Here is a 23639-nt window from a genome sequence, read left to right as displayed (position 1 = left end):
TCATATTGTTAGGAGTGAAATAAAAAAAAAGGACCTCCTCGGTAACATCATTAATTTTTGAGATGTAAGCGTATAATCATAGTACTGCTCTTGAAATGTTTTGGAAAGGTTGGGGGGTGGGAGGGGGTGGGGTCGGGACTTTGTGTTTCTTAGTTTGTAATGTAAGTACTAACATCCTGCAAAAAATCAGCTTTCTCTTAATTAGTTGCTACACAAAAAGCATATAATCATAGTACTGCGCTTGCAAAGTTTCGGAGGGGGTGGGGAAAAAGGCAAGAGGAGTGGGGGTTAGGACTTTGTGTTTTTTTAGTGTATACTTTATGTGATGCATACATTATGTTATACATCCTGCAAAAAATCAGCTTTCCCTAAATTAGTTGCGACACGAAACCTTTATATTGACTGGGCTAAGATCCAAACATCCTACAGACTTCCAGACATCCTCCGGACAGAGAGACTTTCAGCTTTATTATTAGTAAAGATAAAGATAAAATTTTTGAACTGAAAACAGTTTTGGTGTCTTAATGAGTTCTGTAAATACATGCACTGGAGATTTCGTTATTCTTAACTACTCTTTAATAAACTTGAATTGGAATGAGAAAATGGCTATCAGCAAAGCTGCTACTCACCAAGAAGTTGACATAAATATTTCAAAAGCATAAAACCTGTTATGGATCATCTTCTTTACTAATCATAAAGCTCAAAGTCTCGCTGTCTGGATATTGGGATCTCTGTGACGCGCACAGCGCCTAACCCGTTCGGCCGATTTTCATAAAATTTGATACAAAATTAGTTTGTAGCATGGGAGTGTGCACCTCGAAGCGATTTTTCGAAAATTTGATTTTGTTCTTTTTCTATTGCAATTTTAAGAACATTTTACCCAGCAAATTATCACAACGTGGACGAATAAATTACGAAATTATCATAATGTGGAACCGTAACATTGGCGAGCAAATGAAAATATCTAATTGGCGAGAAATTCATCATCCATTATTTGTAAATATACAGGCGAATCAAATGACCTTTTAATTTTCCACTATGGGCAAAGCTGTGCGAGTACCGCTAGTTGTTAATAAAACAGTTGATTTATCAAACACCTATCACCAGTACATATCCTTCCTTCCCATCAGAACCTGATTACCACGCTGGCCAACTAGGACTGGGCCTATGGCCACATATTTTTAAAGGCCCCAATGTTTTTAAAAAAATTATGCATAGTATTAAAAAATTATGTATGTTTTCGAAAATTAAAAAAATTTGACTTATTAATGAGAAAACAACTTTTTTGAAACCTGAGTGTTATTTATCTTATTTAGTTGGTTTTTCTTGAGTAAGAAATCTTTATTTCTTGAGAATTTCATGCAAATTTACTCTGACGCACCAACACTGTGAAAACGTTAAGCATTATTTTGTGTTGACTTAAAGTGATAGAAAGAGAGGAGAAGAAGGGGGGAGGGGACTCCAAAATATAGCCAAAAGTTAGGCTTTGGGCCTCACCTTTAGTCGGGGCCTTCTAAAGAGCTGACGGTGCCTGGGGCGAAAGTTTCCTGCCCCCCCCCCCATATGCACAGAAAAAGCAAGTTTTCATCAGTGCATCATACGCGTGAACTTGCATTTTCTAAATATTAATGAACAGAATAATCAAAGTTCTGCATCATTTCTAATCTAGTCAAGCATCTGTTTCTAATATTTGTGAAACATTAATACCCCAAAAACTTTTCCAAAAATGGAAATGTTAAAAATCCAAATATTCATCTAGTAAAATGTTGTCCCACAAGATAAAAAACAAACAATTAAAACTTAATTAGTTACTCATATTGATCAAACTAAGAACACGAATAAATAATTTACTGATTATAAATAGAAAATGTATTTATCGGAAGTAAATTACATCAAAATTAAATTTACATCTGCACTCATCCAATGGTTCTTTTCAAGAGATTTTTGGTTTTTCTTGTACCAATTTAATACCAGCTTCATATATTTTAAAGACAAAGATGTCATTCTTTTGGTCAAATATTTGTAAGTTTTACTGGAAAGCTTTCAAATACTCAATATTGGTTGAAAATTGCTCAGAATTGCGTTTTTGGAGCTTTAATTTCGAAAACTTAGTGGCCCTAATATTACAAAATATGTTCTTACAATTGTATTTTTAAGACCTGAGTTTAAGAAAATATTCGAGCAAGAGTCCCTATGCTGCCTTTCTTTAATACCACAAGTAATGGGTTTTTTAAACGATACTTAAAATTGAAGTTGAATAGCCCCCTAAATATAAAACATTGCTCAAGTTTTTTGGACCGTAATGTTGAAAATTTTTCCAGGGTTAGGGGCTCCAGATCTTCTTTTCCATAAAATCTTCAAAGTTTGTCTAAATTTGCGTTTTTGAAACTTCAATTTGGAAAACTAACAGGGGTTAGGGGAAATTGATTTCAATCTATTTTTTAAGAAAAAGCGATCGAGAACAGTCCCTCTGAGCTGTGTACCTTACGCCAACGTCAAAAAATATGTCCTATAACCACCTTTTTAAAGATTCAATTTCTAGAAATTTCCGCTGAGACCCCTATGCCTTTTTTCCTGGTCACATTTGCAAAGGAAGTTTAAAATTTCGATTTTAGAACAAAGTTTCAAAATTTTGACCGAATCCCCTTTTCGATTAGATCAATTTTTTTGTTTTGTTTTTTTTTCTATGTGCCCCCCCCCCTCAGAAAAAAAACTTTTTTCTGGTTACGTTGCTGCACCCAGGGGCAGAATTCCAAGAAATTTGGTGGGAACTAGACAAAAGAGAAGTGCCTTTTGTTTGGTTCTAAACAGTTATGTTCTAAGAATTAGTATCTGCTTCAATGGTTCAAAGGAAACAAATATTTTGGAGACAGAGAGAGGAATATTTCGTGCCCTATGAAAAAAAAAGAGAATCATTGCAATGATTCTCTATTTTGTGTGTCTATGATTGCATCTGTGATACACGAAATGAGGGGCGCTTAAAAATAATCGCCAAAACTGTTGGCACATTTATCCCATTGCAACACTATTAGGCGGTTAATTCCATCTTTGAAGAAGCTAGTAGGATGCTATCGGATCTAGGACTGAACCCAGTCACACACTTTGTCGTTCATTGGGATATCTGCGACATCCGGTGTATCATCTGTAAATAGCTTGTTTTAGAGGTCCAAAAACATGAAAGTCACACAGTGAAAGGTCTGCACGGTGATAGGGTGCCCGGTGGATGTTCTAGCTCCAACGTTTCCCACCAAAACTACTGCAATGTTGTCTTCACCACATTGGCCGTATGTGGACGCCTTTGGACAACATGCCTGACCGTTTCGACTTAATGTCTCGTCTAAGGCTCTGTAAAGTGGCTTGATAGCGCTGGGCATTGATGGTGGTTCCCCTTTTCAGGAACTCCAAAAGCAGTGGGCCCAGGGAGTGGGCCCTTGTGGTCAAAAAAGGACCTGTATCGTAGTGGACGATAACTTATATGACCACCTTCTCTTCGGCGTTAAACCACACTGTCACTGTGCAACATGAAACGTTGCGCATGCGTCAGTCTCTCCACCAATATATGGTGTCTCCATTGATGCAGTTAGGTGGCATCGTCTAACGTCTAATGTGAAGTTAGACGTATTGACCTGGTTTCATTTGAATGAACCTTATATTTCAGAAATAGAAACTTTACCGCATTTTTAAGCACTTTCATTATACTTGGCCTGATTGTCACGGAGAAATCTCATGCCTGGTTTTGCTTATATCTCTGCAACTCGACCACTTAGAGACTTCGGGATTTCACTAAATGATTTGCTTAACCTTAAGGTACAACTTAGCACTGAGAAATTAAAATTCTAAAATAAAATTCTTGTTTCATTTAGAATGGAAAACAGCAAATTTAATGTAATTTCCCTATTAAATGTTTGAATATACTGTCTGACCACGGATTGTATGGAAAGACAAACATCCGTTTTACAGCCGGAAATGGACGAATCTATTATTTTTTAGCGATGTCAGCTTTTGCAGAAGCAGAGTCTCATTCAAATGAGCGGAATACAGGCAACAAATTTTTACTTTTCCCCCTCATTCAGATAGATTCGTCTCATCTGGACGTTTGAAAATTCCATACAATCCGTGGTTGGACAGTAAAACCCGTTGTTACACATTTTGTGGCCTTGTAACAGTAATGTTAAAAGCAATCATAATGAAAATTTTGAATCAAGGCTTCTCTGAAGCAAGTATGAAATTAGCAAGCATAAATCCTAGAGAGGAACAAGGATTAAATTTTAGTGCCAACGGCTTAAAGTTTTAGACACGTATATAGGTTTTTTTCCCTTTTAGTACCGAGCATTTATATGAAAAAATAAGGTGAAGTTTCGTGAGGGTAAAATTATTCTATTTCTGAAATACATTTACACTAAAAAGAATAAAATAACAGAATTTTTTTAAAAAATACCAAGCACTTTTCATAATGCACTCAAAAGGACAAAATAACTTTTCTGGGTCCGAAAGGACAATTTAAGAATTCCTGTAGTTTTCGAAAATTCCAAGAAAATGACACCACAATCGAGGAAAAGTGCGGTTCTTGTCATTTCAAACCAAACTTTCCCAATAAGAAAAATATGCATGTTTTAACACTCAAAGTTATGATTGAAAGCTAGATAATGATAAGAGAGAGAAATTCTCTTGAGCCGCACTTTTCCTCGATTGTGGTGTCATTTTCTTGGAATTTTCAAAAACTACAGGAATTCTTAAATTGTCCTTTCTCACCCAGAAAAGTTATTTTGTCCTTTTGAGTGCATTATGAAAAGTGCTTGGTATTTTTTAAAAAATTCTGTTATTTCATATAAAGCAATTGGTGCTAAAAATTAATCCTTGTTCCTCTCTAGGATTTATTTGTGTCCCAATATAAATAGAACCATTGCTCATGATAAAGATCCTAATATGTCTCTTTACTTAGCCCCGTTATCGATTATTGGCGTAGATGAGGATAAAAATCCTACGAGAGCACTAATAGTGACTACATTTCGTGCTTACTTGAGAAAAGCCTTGATTCAAAATTTTCATTATGATTACTATTAACATTACTGTTGCAAGGCAACAAAATTTGTAACAATGGATTTTATATTTCAACATTTAATGGGGAAATTACATGAAGTTTACTATTTTCCATCCTAACTGAAAATAATAATTTTATTTCAGAATTTAATTTTTTAGCGTTTCGGTTTACCTTAAGATTAACCAAATCATTTAGTGAAATCCCGAAGTCTCTAAGTGGTCTAGTTGCTGAGATATAAGCAAAAGCAGGGCTCAGATTTTTCTGTGACAATCAAGCCAAGTATAATAAAAGTGCTTAAAAATTAATCGGCAGGAAAATTAAAGTTTTTTCTCGCCACATGTTTTTTTTTCTATCAATTTCAGCAACTAAAAGTAGTGCTTTTAACTGAAGGAAACAACCCCCCTACTCACAGATGAAAACTACTTGAAAGTTTTTGGGAATTAGATTTTTCTGAAAATTGGAAATACAGTAAACCCCCGATTATCGGCGGTCGGATTATCCGCGGTTCGGATTATCCGCGGGTCTTTTAACAATTTTTTTTCTTCAACAGTGGTGACTTATGATTATGTTATTGTTTGTTTTTAGCTTTTTCTTATATTTTTTACAATCAATGTTATTGTTTTTAGCTATAACTTTTCTGCATGTGTGAGTTTTGTTCCAATTTTTAGCTATTGTATACACCAGTATTGTTTTTTACCTATATTTCGGATTATCCGCGGTTTCACTTATCCGTGGTTACCGTGCCACCCTAATCCGCGGATAATCGGGAGTTTACTGTACCTGAGAAAATCCGGTAGATGTCGCAAGAATAACTCTTGCAAAATATGGGATTAAGATATTCCTATCTTCTGAACCCATTTGTACTGAAATTGTTCAATATTATGTTGTCTTAATTGGGCAAACTAAGCATATGATTGTGGAAATTTATGAGCATATATGCCGATAGAATTCAACCTTATTTATGAACTATTTTTAGAGTATTTATGTCGTTAATAAAAATGTTATAGAAGGAGAACTTTGAATAGATTTTATATCTGCTTAAAAATTTGACAGTTTAAACTTCTTCCTTTTTCTTTCAGTTGTAGCAAAAAAAAAAAAAAAAAAAAAAATCAGTCGCCCTCACCTAGAAGGAAATGGGTATAGGTTCCCAAGCAAAACAACTTTTGAAATGTACATTTAGGCCTAAATTTTAATGAATACATTACAGAAACTGTTAGAAAATGTAACAACTACATCTACTTAGTACAAGGAAGTCAAAAAAGTACCTTCTCAATATTAAATGATAAAAAAAAAAAAGAGAGAGAGAGAGAAAACGACAAAATAGTGTGCAAGATAATTATAGTTAGTTTCTGAAGGGGGCGCAATAAAAAGCGTTAACCCTTAAAAGGGAACGGTCATGTTATTTAGTGTCTTTAAGGGGGAGGGGGGAGGACCAGTATAGGGATCCGATATTTTAGTGTTTTTCGTGAATTTTTTTAACAGGAAAGAAATAATCAGAATTTCTTTAAACTTGGAGGATATTTTATTCAAGTTTTGAAGTACTTCTTGTAATTTTTTGAAATCATTTCCACTAGAATTAGTGGAGCTAGAAGCTGCAGTCCATGGGCGGTCGCCATAGGAGCTTCTTGCTGGTGGGCATTACCGAAGCCACAATTTTTGTCCATTCTCATTACGATTTTTCGTTCTCATAAACAACATATTTCCTAAGAATATGAACCTAAATGTGATCCAAAAAAAAAAAAAAAAATTTGAATTTTGTCATTTTGAATTCAAATTATGTTTTTTGCAATCACGAGTGTGTGTGTATAAGTAGGCGTGTGTGTTTGTGTGTGTGGGAGTATGTGTGTTTGTGTGTGGGGGGTATGTGTGTGGGGGTATGTGTGTTTGTGTGTAGGCATGTGTGTTTGTGTCTGTGTGCAGGCATGAGTGTGTGGGTAGTTGTGTCTATGTGTGAAGGTGTGTGTGTGGGGTGTACGTGTATGTAGGCATATGTGTTTGTGTCTGTGTGCAGGCATGAGTGTGTGGGTAGTTGTGTGTATATGAGTGTATAGGTGTGTGTGTATGTGTTTGTGTATGTGTGTGTAGGTGTATGTATGTGTGTGTAGGTGTGTATATGTGTGTAGGTGCGTGTATGTATGCGTGTAAGTGTAGGATATTGACGAAACCTGGAGACGGTTTTCGCTAAAGGTGCAGCATCGTGAGGCGCCGGTCGACTGTGATGGTGCGGAGGGTGCTGGTGGGAAAATAAAATCATAGGAACGCCAAAAACAGTCAAGTGAGAACAATAAGCAATCGTGATTGCTCAAAAAAAATGAAAATTGCACTTTTTTGAGATGTTTTCTACCTTTGTTTTTTTACATTTCTTGCATTAAAAAAATATTTTTGTTAATAATATCATCACAGTTAGGTTCATATAGAGTATAATTGATTAAAGAATATTCACACAAGTTTTCAGAAGGATTGGTCGATAACTCTTTGATGCCCACCTGTTGAAAAAAAGTTGTTTCGAGAAAAACGCGTTTGAAAAAAAAAATTAAAATGCTATGAACGTTTTCGAATCTCCAGTGACTTTAAGTGCTCATAGCATCGGAACTAATCGGAATTTTTCACTGAAATTTTGGCAACATATTCTTGAATTGTTTTACTAACATTTTATGACATTAAAGAGAAGTGAATTTTTTGACCCGTATAAACTGATCCCCCCCCCCTAAAAGGGCAGTGGGTAGGAAAAGTTCGAAAAAAGCTAAAACAATATACAAGTAAAATAAGAATTAAATAAATACCTTTGTAAATTGAATAAATACCTTTGTGCGTTAAAGAGTAAAATATGAAATAACATCAAAAAGCACAAATTGCACAAAATTGCAGTTATCGTTTTGCGCTCATGATATCTCGAAAAGTGTTTTATATATCTTTAAAAAACCTTTTATGTATGTTTATCTGATTTATCTTAATGACAAGTTTTAACTTGTGTCATAAAGATAGACCGGTTTGGATCTAATCATCGAGTTTTGAGACATCAGTCTGGTCTTCCGTAAATGGGTTTTCATTGCACTGGCATTTAGGATGCAAAGAAGCCAACTTGAAGGCAAAGGAGACACGGAACAAAATGTTGTCTTCATTAATTTTCTCTTCCGGAAGATATTTTGGATTCTCTGCCACTTGTAGTAATTTTCTTGCATTTCTAAGGGGGGGGGGGAATGTGGTATCGTTGTTAAGGATTTTTTTGAAATTGTTGAGGATTTTGAGTAGTTTCCGTAGTAAATTTAGCCTGAAGTTTTTATTTAGTTGCCTCAAATGAAGCTTCTTAAAATTGGTTTTTATTCAGAATTTACTTTTCACTGGACAAGAACTAATATTAAATTAAAAATTCACCCCCTCTCCTCCCTCTTTCAGAAAGCCGTACCTCATATTAAGATGAATGCCGTGGGCCAGAACAAATATAAAGTTTTATTATACCTAATTTTTTTTTCTCTACTTAACGTAGGAAAACACGAGAAAAAGAAAGATAAATAACTACTAAGTCTTGCTAGTCGCAAAAGCAGAATCAAAAGGAAAATTTAAAAATCCTTTTAAAAGCCTTTTTTATGTATTAAAATCAATTACAGATATTTTATTTGTTAACAAATAGAAAATAGCTACAGATAAAGTGTTTAAATCATTGAGCCTCTACACAGCTTAAATGGCTTTCTCCGATTGTCTGTCAGCGATGAAGTTACTACGAATCGCTTGAGGGGCTTAGAAAAATCCAGTTAATTCCAGTTCTATATAACTTGGACGTTCCAAGCAAGTTCCATCATACGCGGAAAATCTCGTTCTCTAGATGGATACCAATATTTTAGATGTGCAAAAAGGTTTCACTACCAAAATTGCGAAAGAACGCCAACTCGGTTTTTTAATTGACATTTCTGGTAATCAAAGATGAGACCGGGCTTAACGGAATTCTTGGCAAATTTCGAAGTTTTTGATATCTTGTTCGGCTTCGGTGGGACGTGGATTGTACACCAGTGGGTCGAAACACTCTCAATCAAGTCACCTTTCAAACAATAACAACGGGCCACGTGGATCAGTTTCGCTGTCCCATATGCCACGCAGGGCGTTAGTTCAGCTAACCTGTCTAAAACACTCTCGATCAAATCGCTTTTCAAAAAAAAAATATATTAATTTTAATTTTTGGCATCTTGAGTTCAAATTATATTTTTCGCAATCACGAGCGTGTGTGTGTATGAATGATCATGTGTGTTTGTGTAGGCGCATGTATGTGGGTGCGTGAATATGTGTGTATGTAAGTATTTGTGTGCGTGTTGTGTATGCAGTGCTGTGTGTGTAGGCGTTCGTGTGTGTGTATGTAGTCATATGCGTTTGTGTCTGTGTGCAGGCGTGAGTGTGTGTGTGTGTGTGTGTGTGTTTGTGTCTGTTCGCAGGCATGAGTGTGTAGGCGCGTGTGTGTATGCGTGTGTGTGTAGGATATGGACGCAACCTGGAGACGGTTTTCGCAAGAGGAGCAGAATCGTGAGGCCGGTCGACGCGACGGTGGTGCTGGCAGAGGGTGCTGGTGGGAAAATAAAATGATAGGACGCCAAAACAGTCAAGTGAGAACAATGAGCAATCATGATTGCTAAAAAAAAATCAAAATCGGTTTATCCGTATTAGGGTCATTCCACGCCAAATCAACAAGCCTCTGAAATTGACACATTGTCGATTTCTACAAAATTTACAGGTTTGTGTCTACCCATGTGGTGATAGAAAAAAAATAGTTTTTTAAGAAAAAATTTTTATCATTAGTTTTTGTGTGAGACCGTACTCGAAAAATGGCAAAAAGTGACATTTCGGTAGTTACAAAAATTGCTTTTTCTCGACTTCTACAGGTGGTAGAGTGTCGTACTAGGTGTCATTTTAAAGCTCTTTTAATAGGCTCTTTCACATGATATGTCACTTGGCAAGGTTACGTGACATAAACAGTTCAAGGTCATGCACATCATTATTTGACCTTGAATATTTCAAAAAATTGATTTTTTTTTTTTTAAAGTTTGAAAAAATATATTTTTTGCTTACTAGTGTGGTCTACCCGTGGTAAAATTTTCAGAATGGGACAGCAATGGGATCGAACTAAAAATTATTTATTCCTTTTCAATTAACAACCGCACATTGGGAAAATAGCATTATTCTGCGGCATCGAAATATTTCATAACAAATTTTCGGTATGATCCCATTGCTGTCCTATTCTGTCATTTTATCCACGTGCAAACCACATTTTCGCAAAAAAATGTATATGATTTTCAGATTTAAAAAAAAATATACTTTTTAAAATTTTCAAGGTCAAATAAAGATTTGCATGGCCTTGAAATAATAATGTCACGTAACCTTATCAAATGACATATCATATGAAAGCCTATTAAAATAGCTTTAAAATGACACCTAGCACGACACTCTAGCTCCTATAGATGCTGAGAAAAACGAATTCTTTTAACTTCCGAAGTGTCACTTTTTGTCATTTTTCGAGCACTCTTGGGGAGTCTCACACAAAAAACCAATGGTCAAAAAAAATCTGAAAAAAAAAACTATTTTTTTTCTATCATCACTTGAGTAGACTCAAACCTGTAAATTTTGTAGAAATCGACGATAGGTCAATTTCAGAGGCTCGTTGATTTGACGTGGAATGACCCATTAGAGCTTCGAGAAAGAATACTGATTTTTGGGAAGCGCCGCAACAAGTGTGTTGAAGAAGTCAAGGGAATGTAGAAAATTATCATCTTTTTAAAAGGAAAAACACAATCTTCTACTGTCAGTCCGAGATCTTTTCACCCTATCCTCGTACGTAACTTTACAATCAGTAAAACGTTTCCGCGCACTTGAAAAATAAATGAATTATTGATCGAAATGCAAAATACCAAAATAAACGAGTACACCGTAAAAATGAAATTGGCTTCAACTTTCTTTGCCATTGACATGCGCACCGAAGTGGTTGTTCATGAAAGTTTGGATGCCATACAGTCGGATCCCGACTTACGCGGGGGATGCGTTCCAATACTCCTCGCGTAAGTCCAAATTTCGCGTTGTGGAAAAGTGTTGTGTATATGATTTGTTTATTAACATACCCAATCATTTTAGACATTTAAACACCTTTTAAACTGTTTTCGACCATTTGTTAACTATATATTACCGTTTCTTACATAAGGAGCTGAATTTTTAACGTATTTTTTAAAAAGATTTTTTAGATACAGAGGCTTGAAATTAATATTCAGCTGCAACCCCAAAAAGCATCAAATACGCACAACAGGATAAAGTTAGTGGTACAGTCGAATCCCGACTTACGCGAGGGATGCGTTCCAAGACTCCTCGCGTAAGTCCAAATTTCGCGTTGTGGAAAAGTGTTGTGTTATATGATTTTTTCATTAACATACCCAATCATTTTAGACATTTAAACACCTTTTAAACTGTTTTCGACCATTTGTTAACTATATATTACCGTTTCTTACATAAGGAGCTGAATTTTTAACGTATTTTTTAAAAAGATTTTTTAGATACAGAGGCTTGAAATTAATATTCAGCTGCAACCCCAAAAAGCATCAAATACGCACAACAGGATAAAGTTAGTGGTACAGTCGAATCCCGACTTACGCGAGGGATGCGTTCCAAGACTCCTCGCGTAAGTCCAAATTTCGCGTTGTGGAAAAGTGTTGTGTTATATGATTTTTTCATTAACATACCCAATCATTTTAGACATTTAAACACCTTTTAAACTGTTTTCGACCATTTGTTAACTATATATTACCGTTTCTTACATAAGGAGCTGAATTTTTAACGTATTTTTTAAAAAGATTTTTTAGATACAGAGGCTTGAAATTAATATTCAGCTGCAACCCCAAAAAGCATCAAATACGCACAACAGGATAAAGTTAGTGGTACAGTCGAATCCCGACTTACGCGAGGGATGCGTTCCAAGACTCCTCGCGTAAGTCCAAATTTCGCGTTGTGCAAAAGTATTGTGTTATATGATTTTTTCATTAACATACCCAATCATTTTAGACATTTAAACACCTTTTAAACTGTTTTCGACCATTTGTTAACTATATATTACCGTTTCTTACATAAGGAGCTGAATTTTTAACGTATTTTTTAAAAAGATTTTTTAGATACAGAGGCTTGAAATTAATATTCAGCTGCAACCCCAAAAAGCATCAAATACGCACAACAGGATAAAGTTAGTGGTACAGTCGAATCCCGACTTACGCGAGGGATGCGTTCCAAGACTCCTCGCGTAAGTCCAAATTTCGCGTTGTGCAAAAGTATTGTGTTATATGATTTTTTCATTAACATACCCAATCATTTTAGACATTTAAACACCTTTTAAACTGTTTTCGACCATTTGTTAACTATATATTACCGTTTCTTACATAAGGAGCTGAATTTTTAACGTATTTTTTAAAAAGATTTTTATAGATACAGAGGCTTGAAATTAATATTCAGCTGCAACCCCAAAAAGCATCAAATACGCACAACAGGATAAAGTTAGTGGTACAGTCGAATCCCGACTTACGCGAGGGATGCGTTCCAAGACTCCTCGCGTAAGTCCAAATTTCGCGTTGTGGAAAAGTGTTGTGTTATATGATTTTTTCATTAACATACCCAATCATTTTAGACATTTAAACACCTTTTAAACTGTTTTCGACCATTTGTTAACTATATATTACCGTTTCTTACATAAGGAGCTGAATTTTTAACGTATTTTTTAAAAAGATTTTTTAGATACAGAGGCTTGAAATTAATATTCAGCTGCAACCCCAAAAAGCATCAAATACGCACAACAGGATAAAGTTAGTGGTACAGTCGAATCCCGACTTACGCGAGGGATGCGTTCCAAGACTCCTCGCGTAAGTCCAAATTTCGCGTTGTGCAAAAGTATTGTGTTATATGATTTTTTCATTAACATACCCAATCATTTTAGACATTTAAACACCTTTTAAACTGTTTTCGACCATTTGTTAACTATATATTACCGTTTCTTACATAAGGAGCTGAATTTTTAACGTATTTTTTAAAAAGATTTTTATAGATACAGAGGCTTGAAATTAATATTCAGCTGCAACCCCAAAAAGCATCAAATACGCACAACAGGATAAAGTTAGTGGTACAGTCGAATCCCGACTTACGCGAGGGATGCGTTCCAAGACTCCTCGCGTAAGTCCAAATTTCGCGTTGTGGAAAAGTGTTGTGTTATATGATTTTTTCATTAACATACCCAATCATTTTAGACATTTAAACACCTTTTAAACTGTTTTCGACCATTTGTTAACTATATATTACCGTTTCTTACATAAGGAGCTGAATTTTTAACGTATTTTTTAAAAAGATTTTTTAGATACAGAGGCTTGAAATTAATATTCAGCTGCAACCCCAAAAAGCATCAAATACGCACAACAGGATAAAGTTAGTGGTACAGTCGAATCCCGACTTACGCGAGGGATGCGTTCCAAGACTCCTCGCGTAAGTCCAAATTTCGCGTTGTGCAAAAGTATTGTGTTATATGATTTTTTCATTAACATACCCAATCATTTTAGACATTTAAACACCTTTTAAACTGTTTTCGACCATTTGTTAACTATATATTACCGTTTCTTACATAAGGAGCTGAATTTTTAACGTATTTTTTAAAAAGATTTTTATAGATACAGAGGCTTGAAATTAATATTCAGCTGCAACCCCAAAAAGCATCAAATACGCACAACAGGATAAAGTTAGTGGTACAGTCGAATCCCGACTTACGCGAGGGATGCGTTCCAAGACTCCTCGCGTAAGTCCAAATTTCGCGTTGTGGAAAAGTGTTGTGTTATATGATTTTTTCATTAACATACCCAATCATTTTAGACATTTAAACACCTTTTAAACTGTTTTCGACCATTTGTTAACTATATATTACCGTTTCTTACATAAGGAGCTGAATTTTTAACGTATTTTTTAAAAAGATTTTTTAGATACAGAGGCTTGAAATTAATATTCAGCTGCAACCCCAAAAAGCATCAAATACGCACAACAGGATAAAGTTAGTGGTACAGTCGAATCCCGACTTACGCGAGGGATGCGTTCCAAGACTCCTCGCGTAAGTCCAAATTTCGCGTTGTGGAAAAGTGTTGTGTTATATGATTTTTTCATTAACATACCCAATCATTTTAGACATTTAAACACCTTTTAAACTGTTTTCGACCATTTGTTAACTATATATTACCGTTTCTTACATAAGGAGCTGAATTTTTAACGTATTTTTTAAAAAGATTTTTTAGATACAGAGGCTTGAAATTAATATTCAGCTGCAACCCCAAAAAGCATCAAATACGCACAACAGGATAAAGTTAGTGGTACAGTCGAATCCCGACTTACGCGAGGGATGCGTTCCAAGACTCCTCGCGTAAGTCCAAATTTCGCGTTGTGCAAAAGTATTGTGTTATATGATTTTTTCATTAACATACCCAATCATTTTAGACATTTAAACACCTTTTAAACTGTTTTCGACCATTTGTTAACTATATATTACCGTTTCTTACATAAGGAGCTGAATTTTTAACGTATTTTTTAAAAAGATTTTTTAGATACAGAGGCTTGAAATTAATATTCAGCTGCAACCCCAAAAAGCATCAAACACGCACAACAGGATAAAGTTAGTGGTACAGTCGAATCCCGACTTACGCGAGGGATGCGTTCCAAGACTCCTCGCGTAAGTCCAAATTTCGCGTTGTGCAAAAGTATTGTGTTATATGATTTTTTCATTAACATACCCAATCATTTTAGACATTTAAACACCTTTTAAACTGTTTTCGACCATTTGTTAACTATATATTACCGTTTCTTACATAAGGAGCTGAATTTTTAACGTATTTTTTAAAAAGATTTTTATAGATACAGAGGCTTGAAATTAATATTCAGCTGCAACCCCAAAAAGCATCAAATACGCACAACAGGATAAAGTTAGTGGTACAGTCGAATCCCGACTTACGCGAGGGATGCGTTCCAAGACTCCTCGCGTAAGTCCAAATTTCGCGTTGTGGAAAAGTGTTGTGTTATATGATTTTTTCATTAACATACCCAATCATTTTAGACATTTAAACACCTTTTAAACTGTTTTCGACCATTTGTTAACTATATATTACCGTTTCTTACATAAGGAGCTGAATTTTTAACGTATTTTTTAAAAAGATTTTTTAGATACAGAGGCTTGAAATTAATATTCAGCTGCAACCCCAAAAAGCATCAAATACGCACAACAGGATAAAGTTAGTGGTACAGTCGAATCCCGACTTACGCGAGGGATGCGTTCCAAGACTCCTCGCGTAAGTCCAAATTTCGCGTTGTGGAAAAGTGTTGTGTTATATGATTTTTTCATTAACATACCCAATCATTTTAGACATTTAAACACCTTTTAAACTGTTTTCGACCATTTGTTAACTATATATTACCGTTTCTTACATAAGGAGCTGAATTTTTAACGTATTTTTTAAAAAGATTTTTATAGATACAGAGGCTTGAAATTAATATTCAGCTGCAACCCCAAAAAGCATCAAATACGCACAACAGGATAAAGTTAGTGGTACAGTCGAATCCCGACTTACGCGAGGGATGCGTTCCAAGACTCCTCGCGTAAGTCCAAATTTCGCGTTGTGGAAAAGTGTTGTGTTATATGATTTTTTCATTAACATACCCAATCATTTTAGACATTTAAACACCTTTTAAACTGTTTTCGACCATTTGTTAACTATATATTACCGTTTCTTACATAAGGAGCTGAATTTTTAACGTATTTTTTAAAAAGATTTTTTAGATACAGAGGCTTGAAATTAATATTCAGCTGCAACCCCAAAAAGCATCAAATACGCACAACAGGATAAAGTTAGTGGTACAGTCGAATCCCGACTTACGCGAGGGATGCGTTCCAAGACTCCTCGCGTAAGTCCAAATTTCGCGTTGTGGAAAAGTGTTGTGTTATATGATTTTTTCATTAACATACCCAATCATTTTAGACGTTTAAACATCTTTTAAACTGTTTTTGACCATCTTTTAACTGGTATATATATATCACCGTTTCTTACATAAAGAGCTGAATTTTTACCGTATTTTAAAAAACGTTGCATTATTCAACATAAAATACTGTTACGATGCACAAAATCAATGATCAATGGGAGAGAGAGACATGAAAATGAAACAGTACGGTACGTACAGTATGTAGTCATAATAAAGCATTGCGCTGTAATAGTACTATACAATAGATAAAATAAGTTACATTTATAATTTAAGAATTGAAGATGATGATTTATCCTATACGCAATCTGATTGTTATTCTAATATATTTTTAAATACAGTAGCTTCGCATTTACTATTATAACATTTACATCTATGGTGACACCCATCTAGGATCCCCTGGACTTATACGGATTGCCTTTTCTTGACTTTTAACTATACGTTTGAAAGAATCGCCCCCCATATCTAATTGTCGTGCTACCTTCGACCCACTTTCTAGTTGTTCAAGCGTATCAAGAATCTTCACCTTTTCTTTAATTGTCGCAAACTTTCGCTTTTTTGTTTTCATCTAAAAATTTTAGATGAAACAGCATGTCTAAATGCCACAATATTACATCACCTTTCATATTTAGAATAAATACATAATACATGAAAAATGAGGAGTGGTGATACATACACACTAACAATGCTATGTTTATAGCGCTGTACGTGGGAGTTTGCGCAGTCAGTGATGCTGAAAGGATGAAAGTACACTCACGAATTAATGTTTAGTTAACCTAGCATCACGATTCCTTCCCGAATATTTTCATGTTGAGAGCGAGAAAATCGCTTTAGCTCTAAAATTCGTTGCTCCTGAAAAACTCGTGTTATAGCCATTTCGCGTTGTAGCGGGAGTCGACTGTATCGAGAGATCGCACAAAGCCTGTGTAATGCTAAAGCCTCTAAAAAATAGCAACCTCATCCTCATATATATAATAGCCGATGATCGAGTAACCCACGTGTTTCAACAATGAAACTCGCGCCACGTCGTGATAATTTGATAATATGTTCTGGTACTGTTTAATATGCAGGGAAAGGCTTTATTGTGACAAGGCTGAACTCGATCCAGTCAATTGATTGTTTTACTGGTAAGACTGGCATTTCAGGGGAATGAAGAAACGAAAAAATGTTCCACAATGAACGCTATATCTACTGGAGTTTAAGGTTCATCCACTGGAGTTAGGGTTACAATTTTTCAAGTATCAAAATATCACCAAACAGACAATGGCTTCGTTCAAATGTAGAAGAAATTTTCACCCGTCATACCTTGACGGGCGACTTTCTAGTTAGAAATAATAATAATTTAAAAGAAGTAATATTTCTTCACTCTATTATCGTCATTTTGCCCATTACAATAACTTCATTTTACTGTCATTTTTCGTTCAAGTTCCGCCCTTCAAAGCCTTGTGTGGAGAAGAAAATATTAGCCATTTTTCCATTCTTATTCTTCCACCGCATAGCCACGCTTTCGGTCATTAGTCGAGATTCCGCTATCTGCTTTCGACGCGGAATTTCTGGCCCCGAAAACTCATCAGGGCTCCGCCATGACCCCTCAACCTTTCATCGGTCGGAAATAAAGACCCAATCAAGCGGTAGCGGACTCAGTCAGCCATTGTGTCTGAAGTAGTTATAAATCACTTATGACATTGGCTTCGCGTATTCTCGGATATACAATCCTCATTCTGCTGTAGTCTTATCTCGGGGATTTGATTTGGCTTGTTGTGGATTCTGCATGTTGCTTCTGTCATGTGGTGTAACGTTCCTGGTGAGTGAGAGCGTAGTCAGTAGGGGTTCGGTCTCACCTCAAATTAAGTTTAAAATTTGCATTTATCTTTAAAATTAAAAAAAAAATTAAAATTCATTTGAATTTTGACATCTGGAATTCAAATTATGTTTTCGCAATCACGATTGTGTGTGTATGTAGGCGTGTGTGTTTGTGTCTGTATGCAGGCATGAGTGTGTGTATGTGTATTTGTGTATGTGTGTAGGTGTGTGTATGTGTGTAGGTGTGTGTATGTAGGAGTGTGTGTTTGTGTCTGCATGCAGGCATGAGTGTGTGTATGTGTATTTGTGTGTGTGTGTAGGTGTGTGTATGTAGGAGTGTGTGTTTGTGTCTGCATGCAGGCATGAGTGTGCATGTGTATTTGTGTGTATGTGTAGGTGTGTGTATGTAGGAGTGTGTCTTTGTGTCTGTATGCAGGCATGAGTGTGTGTATGTGTATTTGTGTGTGTGTAGGTAGGAGTGTGTGTTTGTGTCTGTATGCAGGCATGAGTGTGTGTATGTGTATTTGTGTGTGCGTAGGTGTGTGTATGTAGGAGTGTGTGTATGTGTATTTTTGTGTGTGTAGGTGTGTGTATGTAGGAGTGTGTGCAGGTGTGTGTATGTAGGAGTGTGTGCAGGTGTGTGTATGTATGTGTGGGCAGGTGTGTGTATGTATGTAGGTATGTGTGTACGCGCGCGCGTGTGTGTAGACGTTCGTGTGTGTATGTAAGCATATGGGTTTGTGTCTGTGTGCAGGCATGAGTGTGTGTGTCTGTGCGCAGGCGTGAGTGTGTGTATGCGTGTGTGTGGAGGATATGAACGCAACCTGGAGACGGTTTTCGCAAGAGGAGCAGCATCGTGAGGCTGGTCGACGCGACGGTGGTGCTGGCAGAGGGAGGTGGTGGGAAAATAAAATCATAGGAACGCCAAAAACAGTCAAGTGAGAACAATAAGCAATCGTGATTGCTCAAAAAAAAAAAAAAAAAAAAAAAATATTTTTCTTAGGCGCAGTTACTAAGTTGTTTATTTTTGACTAGTGGTACCCGCGCGGCTTTACCCGTCGTAGAAAATTAAAAGGTCATTTGGTTAGCCTGTATGTTTACAAATGATGGATGATGAATTTCTCGCCAATTTACTATGTTAATTCGCTCGCCCACGTTATGGTAATTCGCTTGTCCACGTTATGATAATTTGCTCGTCCACGTTATGATGATTTGCTCGGTAAAATGTTCTTAATATTGGAATAGAAAAAGAACAAAATCGAATTTTTGAAAAGTCGCTTCGAGGTGCACACCCACATGCTACGAACTAATTCTGTGCAAAATTTCATGAAAATCGGTCGAACGGTCTAGGCGCTACGCGCGTCACAGAGATCCAGACATTCAGCTTTATAATTAGCAGAGAAAGAAAATGTCTTGAAGTTAAAGAGCTATGTAACTTGGAAAATCGTATCGTGGAAAAGTTTGTAGGAATTCTATGGGGGGGGGGGGAGAAAATAAGTGCCCCCTCCCCTCCAAAAAAAAAAACCCTCGTGACCTTGGAAAGACGTAATTCTCAGTGCTAAAATTAGCCTTGATTAAGTAATGATTTTGAAGCAAAGGATTCGGAGGTTTTAAAATTCTAGGATTCGGGGTCGGTCATTTCCCCTCCGCGGTCGCAGCTCTACTAGGACGGCGGAATCGGACTGATTTTTGTACAAAGAAGTTGGAGTTCGCAACCCCTGGTTCCGAGTATAGAGGTGCTGTTTAGCATACGATAAACGATTTTATTTCTAGGCACGTCATGTAGAAGAGATTTAATGCTTCTTGTCGCTTCAAAGTTGTTTGTTAGTGATTTCCCCCCCATGATATTGGTTGGTTGGTTCTGTTGCTGCAAGAGACTTAATGAGATGTACTGCCGTGCTCAGGTAAAGGGTAATAACTGCAATTTTTGAGCAATCACGATTGCTTATTGTTCTCACTTGACTGTTTTTGGCGTGCTATGATTTATTTTCCCCCCGCCTCCCTCTGCAGCGCCACTGTCGACCGGCCTCACGATGCTGCTCCTCTAGCGAAAACCTTCTCCAGATTGCGTCCATATCCTACACGCATACATACACACACGCATGCCTACACACTCACACACATACCCACACAAATATACACACACATACATACCCACACCCTAATACCTGCACACAGACACAAACACACGCCTACACACACTCACACACACACATACCCACACCCTAATACCTGCACACAGACACAAACACACGCCTACACACACACACTCACACACACACATACACATATATACACACACACATACCCACACACACATACCCACACATACACATATACATACCCACATACACACACACATGCCTGCACACAGACACAAACACACACGCCTACATACACACATACCCACACACACACACACACACACACACACACATGCCTACACACACGCAAAAAAACACGTGATTGCGAAAAACATAATTTGAATTCAAGATGTCAAAATTCAAATTAATTTTTTATTTCATCAGTTTTGTCATCTATTGTATGTTAACTTTATTGTACAAGCTTGCTTATTCTGTTTCCGGTGAAACAAAAGCGCGAAAAAAAGTCTAATTCCAACCTTTCCCTTAGGGAAAGGTTGGAATTAACCATGAATACAAAACGCCGTTTTCAAATATCTCGAAAACTGCCGCTTACCAGGCCACAACAGAATACTGCTCCGACCGAGACTATGCTCACAAATACATCTGATGTCAGCTTTAGAAATCACAAATCGTTTCGGGATTACTGAGCATGTTTTTTTCTTCCAAAAAGATAAACGACAATAGATCGAAAAATTTCAAGCAGTCACAAATGTTCAGGTTTTACGACAGTGTCGTAAGACAGAAAGGAATGGCCATCCTGGTGGTTGTTTAGTCAAAAACGAAATATCCTAGGCATTTGCAGGGATGAAAATTGGCAAGGGATCGTCCGCAAATGATATCACGCTTAGAGGGGGGGGGGGGGGGTTCGTGAAATTGTAAGTTTGTGTTAAGGGGGAGGAGAGAAAGGAGTTTCAAAAAGTGACGTGACTCATTTTGATTGAAATAAAAGATTTCTCTTTTGACTGTATTCAAAAATAGATTCAGGAAATACGAGTCTTGGAATTATTTTTGTTCAGATTTAATGACAACGTAACTTCCAGGAAAGAAATTCCCCACCTCGCTTTTTCGCGAGTATACATGCGTGCTACACAAAATCTAATGAGCTCAAATTCACAAAAATACTTGAATGTATCAACAACCAAACGTAGCTTCTACTCCCAAAATTTCAGGCATCCAGCACGATAAAATGTTCTGCAACCTTAGCTAAAACTCACGAAAATCTCATCTGCCATTTTGGATCACTTCTTCGGGAGATCCTGGTTCCTCAGTGTTTTAATCTCGGAAGCTGAAAATTGGCATAGTTTTTTTTTCAAAGGCATCTCTACACCTCTATAAAATTTCATCTAATTCGGAGATGGTCGAGCTGGGACGATTTGAAAAAAAAAAAAAAATCAGTCGACGTGGAATGACTCTATACAGTAGAGGAGACTAGGGATACTTGATCTAGGGATACATGATCCCATAGCCAAAAATGTACCAAAATCATTAAGTAGAAATTTGAAACCTGACAATTATATTATACTTGTACATAAAAACTGGCAACTTTTTTTTTTTTTCAGCCATTTTGTTTTAGCTCAAGAAATGATCGGCTGAATTTGACAAGGGAAACTTTTTTTTAGGAAAGCATTCCGAAGTTTACATTATCCGTTAAATACAACTTTAAAAAAATTCGAAGTGTAATGTTCAAGTATAGACAGTCTTTAATAATTGAGACATATTTTTAGTAAATTGCCACTGATCGTTAATAATAGAACAAGTATGTTTGTAAAAATCGCATATTAAGGATACTTGATCCCTTCGTTTAGAGGGATACATGATCCCAGGGATCAAGTATCCATGTGACAATATAAACGCAATGAAAACAATATAAATGCTGTTTACTTAGTTGACATTAACTTTGAACATTCAAAATCTGTTAACACAAGAAAATTAATCATAGTTTGTTTGAGTGATAGATTTAAACAATCACTACTGTAAATATGCTAAACAATTGAAATATATCAGTTCGCACTTGTAACCCACATAACTCCTCAAACATCTAAACATAAACTAACTCTACCGATAAATTATGTTCTGATCAGCCAAATGATCTTGAACAAGTTGAAATAGATGTCAAATCTTTGTTTGAAAGAAAAAATAAATGATTTTACTGTAGTTAGATTTACAACAAAAATGTGAGTTGCCCATTATGTTGACCCATTAGCGGATAGAATGCAAAGTTGGATTTCTAGAGTTTGAGATAAGTTTTCTGAAGCGAAAAGGTAATATGTTTAATCGATCTATTTTTCCTGAAAAATTGACAAAATGTGTTAAGCTGCACACATTCAGTTGGGTTGAGTGGAACTTAAAGAACTACAACAAACGAATTGTTTGCATTTGACTTTTCAGGTTTTGAAAACATATAGGCTAGGCTTTCTTTTTTATGAGTACACTGATACTTACGTTTTTCTTCCCTCTTTTTAAAAATTAATTCAAACGTGAAACTCTGAATTTTATTATTGCACGACAAGAAGCAAATAAAATGATTACCTTGCTTGTCATCCTATTTTTTTTTATTTGTTGTAATTTTAACTTCATTACGCTACTTTAAAAAAAATGTTAGTTTTATTTATAAAATATAGTATTTTGTTCACAATAGTATTGGATAATAAGTAACTGATCAAAAGCATCATAAGTTTATGAAAGTTGTGCACATTTTTTTTTTACAGATGTCTAGTGAAATTTGAAACTATGTTATTTTGTGTTCACATTATTATAATCTAATAATGAAAATTAGAAATTGTGTTTTTTTAGAAACATTATGTAGAAAACTAAAATCCATAAATAAATTGCCGATCTAATGAAAAGTCGTATGTATTTTCTCTGTGGGATCAAGTATCCCCCATGAAGGGATCATGTATCCCTAGATGTGGGGATACATGATCCCTTTCTGAAACTTTTGAAAAAAATTATTTTACCAAAACTATCTGTTTCATTTCAGCTAAAAAAAAAGTACTGTCAGATAGAGGAAAAAATTACCTTTCTTCACGAACTTTTTTTTTTAACTGATAATTTGCAGCAGAGAAAAAAGTTGAAAACTAAAGTGGGGATCAAGTATCCCCAGTCTCCCCTAACATGAAAATTTGCTCACAGATATTGAATGAAATTTTAAAATAATATTTTACAAAAAAAAAAAAAAAAAAAAAGATTAAAAAGTTGCAACAGTAAAAACCTACATGATCATTAATCTGCCGATAATCAACAGCCGATTAACTGGACGATTAATTTAGTTTGCTTATTGTCGCATCCCTATTTTAGAGTTCAGCATCAATTATTGTACGTAAAATATACTTCTTTCTTGTGATTGTAAAGTAAATTTTTCAATATGAATATCTAAATACCATTCCAGAATTTTTATAGTAGCAGGAATATTATTATTTTAACTTCTGTTAATTTTATTTTCATTTTGTTTTTAAATTTAGCGGTCTCGAAACTGGGTGTCTAGTGCGCAACCCCTGGATACCCCTCTAGTTTTAAATAATCCATATGAAGTGGAGTATTTTTCTGCAGGTAAGCACTTTTTATTATTTCTCTCTCTCTCTCCTTACGAACAGATTTACTTGAATTGTTACTACAGTTAATAGAGTAACGGCACCAGTAAC

At 35.8% G+C, this 23639-nt stretch overlaps 1 protein-coding gene across 1 annotated transcript in view; it reads left to right on the top strand.

Moving 5' to 3' along the window:
• LOC129225058 (cotranscriptional regulator FAM172A homolog) overlaps nucleotides 1-23639 on the top strand; it is a 102758-nt gene that overhangs the window by 55995 nt on the left and 23124 nt on the right. The window contains exon 9 of the mRNA XM_054859604.1: nucleotides 23460-23547. Coding sequence (XP_054715579.1) covers nucleotides 23460-23547 — 88 coding nt within the window. The remainder of the gene's footprint in view (nucleotides 1-23459; nucleotides 23548-23639) is intronic.

The sequence above is a fragment of the Uloborus diversus genome, chromosome 6 (assembly GCF_026930045.1).
Source record: "Uloborus diversus isolate 005 chromosome 6, Udiv.v.3.1, whole genome shotgun sequence".
Classification (NCBI taxonomy): Eukaryota; Metazoa; Arthropoda; class Arachnida; order Araneae; family Uloboridae; genus Uloborus; species Uloborus diversus.
This window is presented reverse-complemented; position numbering and strand designations above follow the sequence as displayed.